At 31.8% G+C, this 12,025-nt stretch overlaps 1 protein-coding gene across 1 annotated transcript in view; it reads left to right on the forward strand.

The window, feature by feature from the left end:
• NDFIP2 (Nedd4 family interacting protein 2) overlaps positions 1-11,580 on the forward strand; it is a 63,424-nt gene extending 51,844 nt beyond the window's left edge. The window contains exons 6-8 of the mRNA XM_030312496.2: positions 2,631-2,697; positions 5,555-5,660; positions 8,256-11,580. Coding sequence (XP_030168356.1) covers positions 2,631-2,697; positions 5,555-5,658 — 171 coding nt within the window. The 3' untranslated portion in view covers positions 5,659-5,660; positions 8,256-11,580. The remainder of the gene's footprint in view (positions 1-2,630; positions 2,698-5,554; positions 5,661-8,255) is intronic.
• The last annotated feature ends 445 nt before the right edge of the window (positions 11,581-12,025 follow it).

The raw sequence follows: 12,025 nt of genomic DNA on the forward strand, positions 1-12,025 counted from the left end.
AAAAACCCAAAACCATAAAATGTGCCTTTAAAAAAAATAAAGTACTGCTACTGAGTTAAGGTTAATGTCATGCCTTTAGTGTATACTGAGAATTGATACAAGAAAAGGATTTTTAAAGATCTTTTGTATAAAGTAATAATGGCAGCCATTCATTGAGTACTTACTATGTTCCAAGCAGAATTCGTTACCAACATGAAATTCTTGACCCCCTACCTGTATCAGTGATGCTCATGACAATGCAGCCATTATATTGACGATGAAGCTAAGAATAAAAAAAAGTCTAATAACTTGCTCCACATCCCATAGTTTGTATGTGAATTAGAAACTAGCTTGGTCCCAGTTCAGTGCATGTTCTCTTGGTTCTGTACTGCCTCTATGACACTGCATTTTGACTTTTATTATAATACTCCAAACAATAAATTCCCTGTGGAGCTCAGTGCTGAGAGAAAGGGTTTCTCCTAAAAACCTGTTTTATTTTATTAGACAATAAGTAATTTTTAAATCATACTGCAGCTTTTCTTTTTGTTTCTGAGTTGCCATGAACCTCAGATTTAATGTAAATATCTTTAGCCAATTCTGGTATTATTTCTGTCTACGGCTTTTGATCTTTTTATTATTTGTTTGAAAATGCATATGTGTTTTGTTAAAAACTAACAACTCTTTTTGAAAGTAGACAGGATGTAAACAATAAAATGCTGGTGTTACATTAATAAAATAAAATTAGATAAATTCCTATTGTCAGTTAATTTATTTTTCAAAATTTGATTTTTGCATCCTGTGATTGGCCAGTCAACATGATGGATTTATTCATTAAAAAACCCAACTTGGCTCAGCCCTGCGACTGTTGGTATTTTAAACATTTTTGCTCACTCAGTAATGAGTACAAAAGCTTATTAGTTTATCCTTTTTACGTAGTGGACTTTACAAAGTCTCTCTGATTTCAAGGTGAAGGTAATTATATTTTTTACCCAGAAGTAAATAAAAACTAACTTTGGTAAATATTTTTGGTGAAGAATGATGATGTTCTTTCTGGTTGTCTCTTGCCTGTTAGTATTATTTATTAAATATATTCTACAATATATTTAAATATTAGTTAAATGTATTGCTTTGCTTCTTTATTTCTTTTCGTTCTTATAGACTCTAAAACCCATATGAAAATCTTTTATTTATAATTAGTAATCACTTGATTAAAAAATATAGTGCAGTCCTACTTTACAAGCTATGTTTTCCTAATTTTTTAGCTCTCCCTTGTACTTATTTTAGTGATGTAGGAGTCTGGAATTTGCATCTATAGTGGCACTTTAAAAATTTTAATCTCTGAAATTTTTGAAACTCTAAGCTGAGAATTTAGATTATAGTTGATTTATTAATTATAAATACTTCCTATGGAAATATTTAAGGTTTTAAAAATAGATTTAGATAATCTTTAGTACATTTGCATCCTCCGTAGTGATATTTTTATTACAGTTTATAAGCATTTTGGTTATTACCAAACCTATAGGATTTTTAAAAATGCTTCTGTGGAAAATACCAATGGATAGTTGGAAATAATTATCAAAAAAAGTTGGAGGTAGATACTTTTAATTTCAGACTTGAGGGCAAGTCTCCATTTGATAAAATCATTTTTAGTTAAATCAGATTCAGTTTGGAGACCAATGAAAACAGAGTAGATAAAACAACGTAATTTTTAATAGTTTTAGACTAGGTTATATTACTTTCAACAAACAACTATTTGCAACACTGTTTAATGCTAAAGGGTCATAGAGAAGAATTATCTGAAGTAACTCTGAAGAAAATTAGTTTGACTTTTTACAGAATTTTTTTTCAGTAATTAAAATCATGACATCCAGAGTCTAATCAAGGAAAAGATAGCCGTGTTCATTGTCATCAAACTCTCCCTTCCCATCTGCCTGTTCATATTCTCATTTTACAGAACATATAAAACTGTCTACCGTGGTCACTAATAGGAACTGTTGAAATGCCACTTCAAGGTTCATTTAGCTGTTCTCAGCTCACTGTTGAGAGCTGAATACTGGAGCATCTAGTTTGAAAATAAAAAGAGTCTAATGAGTTGGGGGTCTTTATGTGCCTAGTATTCTTGGCAGTGATTAACAGTAGGGGGTGTACAGAAGGTCAAAAGCTCTTCTTTTTAGAGGTCAGCCGAACATCCCCATCTGATAAGATTAAACTAATGTGGCTTTTGGTGTTAATATCTAAAGCAGCGGGTTGCTGTAGTGTGTTTGGGATGGTAGTTGTGGCTTTGAGAGATTGTGAAGAAAGAACCAACATGTGAACTCTTTAATGAGAAAGTTGGATTCAGATACATAGAATTTACCTTTCTTTCTTACAAGCATCTTGAAACTGATTTTTGTTTCTACAATACTTTGTATAAGTTTGTTAGCTATTGTATAAAAGATTTTAAAGAGTTTTTTCTCCTCAAGTAACTATGTATATATTACATAATGTATTAAGTAATTATGTATGTATTACATAATGTATTAGGCATTTTTTTCTCTTTGTGTTAAGTGCTAGAGATTATTTGAGGTACATGATTCTGAAATTGAGGCTGATCTTTCATTTTCAAATTCACGTACATAAATATGGTTAATATATTTATGTTCACTCCATAGTTTTCTGATTATTTTACTGGATATTTCAATGGACAATATTGGCTTTGGTGGATATTTCTTGTACTTGGTAAGTTTATTCTTAAATTTCAGTTTAATTTACATTTAGTTTAACTTTGACATTTCCCCAAATTGTAAGATGTAAACCCATTGTGTTGGAACTTAGGTGGTAATAATTTTTCTGTTGTAAAGTTCTCCTGTCCTAGCACTTAAATCATCTAAGCTATTTGGGTAATTATACATAGCACTCTAGATTTTGGATTTAAAATCCAGAGCCTGTCGATTTAAAAAATCAGTGGTTGGATGATAATTAAATATATAAAACTTGAACACCCTAAAATGATTTTAAAAAATGTCTTCGGCATTTATCTTGGAAAATATACATGCATAATTTCTTTTAACGATCCTAGGAGATGTTGAGAGTAGGATAGTTGTTCTATGCGTTTTACTTATTTTTGGAACATTGAAACGTTCTTTATACTTTTGAAACGTACCCTGCATTAATCATTAATCAGCCAGGCAGAAGACTTCATGCCTAAAGACCCCAGTACTTCTGTTGAGTTTTCTTCTTACAAGGCATGTCTTTTTATTAATATTGATGAATTTTATGGATTTCCAATTTTTGTTGCCTGGTGATTTTCACTTTAGATGTATGATAAGTTAATCTTAAAATCACATGATGCCTTTAATCCACATTTCAGATTTATTTACTGGCGTGAAGAATATACTGAAGTTTAAAAGCCCACATTTCTCTAGGAACATTATTGTACCAGAAAATAATAGCATTTCAGTAGGTGGCAGTGTTCTCATTGAGTTTTTGTTTAGTCCTGCTATTGGATCTTTAGGATCTTTATGGAAACAAATTCTTGCGATCAGATAAGGTCACTAAAGATCCTGTATTCTTTATTTAATAATTATAGTGAAATTATTCTGCTGTTGTGATTTTGTTAGGGAGCCAGACTCTTACGAGGGTTTAGGCAGTTTTTCTGCATTGTTAATTGTGTTCTGACTGCCTGAATTCTGTGATCGTTATTGAGCTACTTATTTAACAGTGAAAAAAATATATAGTCTATTAGATATTTAAGCATATTAGGTGAGTATAGTTGCTTCTGAATATATTATTAATGACTGGACCTTAGGAAGACAACTATAGGCCTGAGTGGAATGCAGAGGATGACCTCATTTCCACATCAGAACCATAATCTATCTAGCATTTAGCGAAATACGAAAATTTAATCCATGATGAAAATGTTGCTCTCACATATACTCAGAAGAATGTTGAGTACATTGTAGAACACTGAGAAATGATAGCTGCTGAATGATTGATTGGTTTCTAGGTATGAATTGGCTTATTTTAGAAAATGGTTGAGCAGAATAAAATATGTCTTAGAAACAGCAGTTTTCATACACAAAAGAAGGGATTTCACAAATAATTTTGGTTTACATTATTCAATAATGCTTTTACATTTGGATCACAATAGCATTATCTTTGAACAGCATCTGCAAGAGCATGAGGTGGAATTCAGAGTGGGAGTCACAAATGGAAGGAGTTAGGATATGGGAAGCAGATGTGATCAGATTTAGCTGAAATTTATACCACTTGTTTAAGTCATTATTTGTGTATCTTCTTTTTCGTCTATTACAACCATGCTCTTTTTTAGTACTTTGGTTACTGTCTTGCATTTGGGGTACGAATTTATTAGTTTGGAACTTTGCATTTGTATATATTTGCTATATGTATATATATCTTCTGTTTTTGTTTTGCATCCCCTCCCATTACTAGTTAAATATTTACTGAAGTTAGTAAATGTTTCCCTTAGAATTCTATGCGTAATAAGTATATCAGAGAATTTACTAATAATGCTAATGCTTTTTGTGGTTAACTAATATTTTTCATCTGAAACTTTGAAGCATTTCACAGGCAATGCTTGCTCTCCTTCAATTACTAAGGAGACCTGTTAGCAAATGGCTGTTATTTAAAATTCCTATTACAGAGAATACTAAATAGATATAGTAAGATCTATCCCAAATCATTTAAGAAATCACTAGAGTGGTTGCTTCATAAGTCTTTCCTGATTCTTCTTATGTAAATTTGTATTATAAATTAGTCTTATTATTACTTGAAAATAAGAAGTAATAATTAAAATTATTTATGTAACACACATGTCTTCAAATACAGATTTCACAGATGACAGGCACTTGATATTGCTAGACAGGCTTCTTGGTTTTATCCCACAGTTGTTAGCAAATTACACGCATATATTCCTTCTTGAATACTTTATATTAGCAAATATGTCTTAAGTTTGCTTAGTAGTTGTATTAATTGAAAAGTTTTATATGGGGGTGCCTGAGTGGCTCAGTCAGTCAGTCTGACTTCAGCTAGGTCATGATCTCATCATGTATCTTGAATTCAAGCCCCGTATCATCAGGCTCCGTACTGAATATGACAGCCTTTTTGGGATTCTCTCTCTCTCTCTCTCTCTCCCTCTCTCTTGCTTGCTCTCTCTCAAAATAAATAAATAAACTTAAAAACCCAGAAATTTCTTTAAAAACAAAAAAAAAATTTCATATAAAAATGGGATTTCTGTGAGTTGAATCACATTAAATGCATTAGGTAGCTTTTCTATTTAAAGAAATGGAATAAATGTATATATTTTTTATAATTGTGGATTTTCATGGCTGGATTTGCTTTAATTTAGATACATCTGGACTTAACAAATTGAAAGAATTTTTGGGAGGCAGTAAACTTTTATTAAATTTTTCTAAGATGGAATTATCATTATAATGTAAAATAGGTTATGGAATGAATGGAATTTTACAGATTAAATTCTTTAAGCCGAGAGGATCTTGTTTATAATTGTCTATTTTAAATTTGTGGTACCCCCTCTGTATAAGAACATAATGTATCTGTGATTTTAACCTCTCAGGCCTGCTTCTTTTCTTCAGAGGATTTGTTAATTATCTAAAAGTCAGAAACATGTCTGAAAGTATGGCAGCTGCTCATAGAACAAGGTATTTCTTCTTATTATAGAGGTAAGAAATCTTAACATATTAACTGTTCCCTTCATGTATTCATATTCACCAGATGCATATTGTTTGCACTCATATTGTTTGCTTAAATTTAGCATATTTAATATATTGATATACTGTTAATCAACTAATGAAAATTTAATACGTTGTGAACTTTTTAAAATAGATTTTAAAAATTGAATTTCTTTGGAAATTTCAATTTTTTAAATATATAATGAATAAGCAAACTTTAAGTCAGACTTTTTACACTTCTTTTTTAAAGATTAACCACAGGATGTAACCATTAGCACAAAATTTAAAAGGTCGGAAAAATAGGACAAGGCACTTACATAGAAGGGATGGGCACTTTGTATAAAACAATGTGAAAGTCACACATGTGTTGAAGAAAACAAGAAACAAATTTGTGATTGAAAAGTAATTTTCTGTGCACTGATCTTAACAAACTAGATCGGAGAGTAAAAGTTGTGTGAAGAAAATAGGAGCTCTGATATTGTTTACTTGAAGTGTGTCAGTTTATACTAATAATGAAGGCTTCAACTTGAATAAACGGGAATAAAGAAACGAGCAGGGATTTCTTACTAGTTATCCAGTGAGTTTCGGGAGGCTGTGTGCAACCAGTAGTATCTTCACCTGAAGGGACCTTGTATCTCTATTTTCTATAATAGATTCTTTTTTATTGAAATACAGGTAACATACAATATTGTATTAGTTTCATGTGTATAATACAGTGATTTGACATTTGTATATTTTGTGAACTGGTCATCACAGTAAGTCTAGTTATCATCTGCCACCATACAAAGTTAATATAGTATTATTGACTGTATTCCCCATGCTGTAAATTACTTCCCCATGACTTACTTGTTTTGTAACTGGAAGTTTGTACCTCTTGATCCGCTTCACTCATTTTGCCCCCCTCACTCCAAAACTCCTTCCCCTTTGATAGCCATCACTCTGTTCTCAGTATCTATGAGTCTGGATGTTGTTTTATTGTGTTTGTTTGTTTGTTTTTTGGTTGCATTTATAAGTGAAATCATGCAGCATTTGTCTTTCTTTGACTTATTTCACTTAGCATAATACCCTCAAGGTCCATCCATGTTGTCACAAATGGCAGTATCTTTTTTGTGGCTGAGTAGTATTACATTTTACACACACACACACACACACACACACCCACCCACCCACCCACCCACCCACATCTTCTTTATCCATTCATCTATTGATGGCACTTAGTTTCCATATCTAGGCTATTGTAAATAATGCTACAGTTAACAGAGGGGTCCATATATCTTTTTGAATTACTCTTTTCATTTTCTTCACACAGATAGCCAGAAGTGGAATTGCTGGATCATAGGGTAGTTCTACTTTTAATTTTTTGAAGAAGCTCCATGCTGTTTTCCAGCATGGTTGCCTTAATTTACTTTCCCACCAACGGCTCACAAGGTTTCCCTTTTCTTCATGTCCTTGTTAACACTTGTTTCTTATCTTTTTGATTATAGCCATGCTGACAGGCGTGAGGTGATAATCTCATTGTGATTTTCATATGCGTTTCCCTGATGTATAGTGATGTCGGGCATCTTTTTCGTGTGCTTGATGGCCATCTGTATGTCTTTGGAAAAATGTCTATTCAGATCCTCTATTTTTTGATTGGATTGTTTGGTTTTTCAATTATTAAGTTATACAAGTTCTTTATTTTGGATATTAACTCCTTATTGAATATATGGCTTACAAATATCTTTTCCCTCTATACTATTTTTAAAACAAGCACCATATACTTCATGTCTATAATTGATTTGAACTTTTAAAGTATTTGGACTCCATAAGCAAAATGTCTGCTAAAACACTTAACTTCTGTATCTGTCTACAAGTACAAAATGTTCCAAAGTTACTATAACTAAATATCCTTTTTATAAATAAATTGTATGGTTTTTTTATTTGAGCGCTTAAACTTTATAACATGAGTTTTACATTATCTAATATAATTTATTTATTTCTGCTGAAGAGTAGAGTGAATGTAGTTGTATTTCTGGATAATATTAAAGTATACTTTTAAATGTTCTTTTACCTCGGGGTGCCTCGGTGGCTCAGTTGGTTAAGTGTCTGACTTAGGCTCAGGTCATGATCTCACAGTTCGTGGGTTCAAGTCCTGCATCGGGCTCTGTGCTGACAGCTTGGAGCCTGGAGCCTGCTTCAGATTCTGTGTCTCCTCTTCTTTCTGCCCCTCTCCTGCTTGTGCGTACGCGCGCTCTCCCTTTCTCTCTCAAAAATAAACCAGCATTTTTAAAGAATGTTCTTTTACCTCTACCTAGAAGAGGTAAATTTTCTCTTTAGCCACTAAAATGTCTTTGCAAGAAATAACATTGAGTGTATTGTGATTATCTTGTTTGCATTTTCAAGAGTCTATAATATACATATTTTCTAGATGGTTTTCTATAGAAGCTTAAATGTTGAAATATATTCTGATATATGCTGTTTTATGTCATCTTTACCAAAAGAGCATTATATACTTGATGTACTACTGCTATAAAATGGGTTTTTGTACTATCATTTAGATATTTGCATTTTAATATACTTTAAGACTAATTCTTTCTTTGTCCCTAGACTACATCGACCAGACATTCTTTTCTTATATCTTGAAATTTCCAGATCATCTGTAAACCTACAACTTTAATAGAATAGAAGACTACTAAAAGCAGAAGACAAATTAGTGAAGAAAAGATAGATCTTCAAGATTGAATGGCAGGGTGGTTTATGCTTAAAGGCCAATTCTGTTCATTCTCTTAAATATTTATATTTCATTCGTTTTGCACATTTGCATATGTGCCCATTTAAAAGATTTGCGTATACTTGAAAGAGACCGTAAAGTTGTATCAATAAAGTCCAGTCATATTTGGTCAATTGGTGTTTGGTATAATTGAAAGAGCTGAGTAAAAAACAGTCTTCCAGCATGTAAATGCCATTGACTTTTGACCTGACATTTAGTATAATAAAATGAAATTATTAACCATGTCAAATGCTTTATAGTTTCTGGCTTCTAGATTCATCTAGTAACTCTACACATGGAACATCCTTTGTTATATATAGGTTTTTGAAACCTGCAGTGCTGATTATAGAAAAGCTTTGTCAGATTTGTGAACATGATATTTACATTATTATTTAGCATATTCTTTCTGTAAATAACCATGCATAAATTACTTTCTGCATTATTTTAGAAACTGTCTGGATATCTTTTAATTTAAAATTAAGTGAACTTAATATATAGAGAAAATTTGGGTGTTAAAGATAGTTTGTTTTAGGACAAATTTTAAGCAAATGTGGGTATTCCACATGTCCTTTATAAAAAAAAAAAATCTTCCTGTTTTTTTTTTTCTTTTTAAGGGACATGCCAGTTTTAGGGACTCTTAACTGAGAAGCTTGGTTTTTAGCATTGCCATCTTAGAGATTCTTGGAGGAAGAGATTGTATTAGATGTTCTATTTATTTCATTTAAGATGTTTTTGAAAGTTAATTTTCTGAATAAGATACTCATTTGCATTTGTCTTTTAAAAAGCCAATAAAAGTATCTTTCAATTATGATTGTAATAATTTTTTCTTTAGAGGTTTAGTTTGTTAAACGAAGCAAATCAGAACTTGTACTAGTAGCTTCTTGCTTTGATTATAGGATTAACCTATAAAAATCCTATCTTGAATTGAGATATGCAGACTAATCTGTCTTCAAGTTATGGAAACGTGTGGAATATGGGGGTGTGGTGTGTGTGTGTGTGTTGCAAGAATATGTGTGTCTGTGACCATTATTACAACTGGAATCTACATTCATAAGCTACTGCCATTTTGCAAATCATTTTATGTCTCATCTGTTTTCTTTTTAGTTATATTTTTGCTTTTGAATGCCAACATTAAAAATGATGGACATTATATCCTCTTTTCAACTTAAAAATCATTTAATACGGATATATAGAACATACAAAATTGGTTGCTCGTTTATTATTTGATGCTGACTACTAAAAAATACATCTAAAAGTATTCAGGGACATTTTTCCATTTCTGAAAAAATAAGTTATACTTTATAACTTCTTTTGTATTTCTCTGTATTTTCTGATTTATTTCATTGTCTTTGATAAATAAAACATGCAGTTTTGTTTTGCTAATTGAGCCTATTGTTTTTCCTCATTCATTCTCCCTGCATGGAATTTCTTATTGTTGATTGAGGTACCTGTGTTACCCCCTTGAGGTCAAACAGTAGCATGGGGTAAAGAAAACAAAATATTTAATTTAGTTGCCTGATTTGGAAATTAAAGTTAGAATGTACTTATAAGAAATATGATCTAATACTAGATCTCTTCTTTATCTCATATTAAGTTCCTGTACACCTGTACTTGTTTTTTTGTGGTAATTTTTAAATGAAATTAAGCTTTCATACATGGTAATTTTAGATTACTAGATCACCTATCACATCTCTTTATTAAAATGTAGTATTTTAGTTCTTGTGGTATTTATACTTGGTTTCTGATTATGGATGTGTCACTTTTGGTCCAACATCAAAAACTTCATTTTCTGTTTGGATTTTTTTTTTTTTTTCCCTTTCAAATCTGTAAGGTTCAAGTGTGCATGTTGCCGGATGCTTTCTAAGTGGTACAATTCAATGGTAGCCTTAAATCTCATTAGTCAGGGGAATCAGAATATTAGTTTTAAAAACTTAACATTCTCTTCTGGATCTGTGAAATCCTGCACACTTCCCTTCATTTGCTGTGAGCTGGGGTAGAGCAGCTGCTGTTGTGCTTGGGGGATTCTGAACCACCTTTGCACTCTGTCCTGAAGTTCACAAATCGGAATCTTTGTTAGGATGTCTAAATAATTTTTGAATGAATATGAATCGGGGCTTGGAAGTTAATGTGAATGTTTATTAAATTGTATTGATTATATTTGAGTAAGCTAGTTATGGCCAGGATAATCCATTTTTATGTATTTATGAAATCAACTGAATTTAAGGTAAAAATACATTTTTCTGTACAGTGTGTTCAGGATCGAATTAGAAATTTAAAATTAGAAGATCTTATACTCAGTTAAAATAAAAATCTCCGTTTAACAGAGAAAAAAAATACTAATGTCTAGCCTTTTGAGACCGTGAGATACCTCCCTTGCCTTTGAGGTTGTTCATAAATTTTAACCTGTTAGGACAGTAATCACTAATTCCCAGCAAAACCTTTCGTCACAGGAAAAGTGAAATCCAAAAAGTCCAATTGGAGAAAAAAAAAATCAGGGTTTCTTAATTTAACATTTCTTTTTCAACTGGTCCTTTCTGTCCCCCAAAGCACAAACATAACAGTGGTGAATGTGATACTGTATTTAACTGGAGTGACATGTCCTGAGCTTGCTCAGAAACAGTTGTGATTATTTGTTTTCTCAGCTTAAATAGTGCCTCTTCTCTGAAAAGTGTCCTAAAAAGGAGAATAAGTTATATGAACACAGTGTCTATATAGCTGTACCTTTCACTGAGAAGTGACTGCCTAAGCCCACTGCCCTTTGGGAGAAGGAGCTGGCGTATTAGGTCAGGAGTTAATTGTTGTCACAGCCTTTCCTAGCCAGTGCATTTGTCTGGCCTGTAGAATACGCACAGTATCTTTTTTTTTTTTCTTTCTTTTTTCTTTTTAAATAGAAATTGTATTGGAATGACTCCAGCTTATAGTAAAGAGTAAACAATGAGCTTTTATATTTTAAGACTGCTGTTAAATGTTATGTTAATTGTTTATTAGTTATATAATTCCTCCGACATAGGAAATGTTAGTGTATTCTTTTAAAAAATCTCATTCAGGATAAAGTTCAACTGTTAGATGATGATGTGCCAATTATTGTAAGAATATCCTTGCCCATATATAAAACATGCTGACATGTGTTTTACTTGTTAATAAAGTTCTATAGATGTGGAAATGTGAACCTGTGCATCCTTTTGAAAATCAGTTTAAGATTGACAACATATTATTGCCACCTTGGCCTCACAAAATGGTTATATGGTAGACGTCATTTAAGATGAAAACACCTGGCATGGAATTAGGTTAGAGTGGGGAACAACATTTAACTTGTCACAGTAATTTGTTGGGAGGTGATTGTAGTTTAATTTTAATAAATGCAAAAAACCAGCTTTATGGAAATAATTTATGTTCATTGCTACTTTGCAAAATATCAGTGGTAACCATGGGCCAGACCTGCCTGTGTTATGGGCTTGTATTTTCATTTGGGACATAAGACCTAAAGTGCAAAAAACTTCAAGTTACTTAGAAAAAAAGAAACCAAAAAGCTCATTCCATACTTCATAAAAGTTTTTAAAAATGTTTATTTTGAACTCCACATGTTTGCGTTAACTTTTCTTTCTTG

Source organism: Lynx canadensis, chromosome A1 (genome assembly GCF_007474595.2).
Source record: "Lynx canadensis isolate LIC74 chromosome A1, mLynCan4.pri.v2, whole genome shotgun sequence".
Classification (NCBI taxonomy): Eukaryota; Metazoa; Chordata; class Mammalia; order Carnivora; family Felidae; genus Lynx; species Lynx canadensis.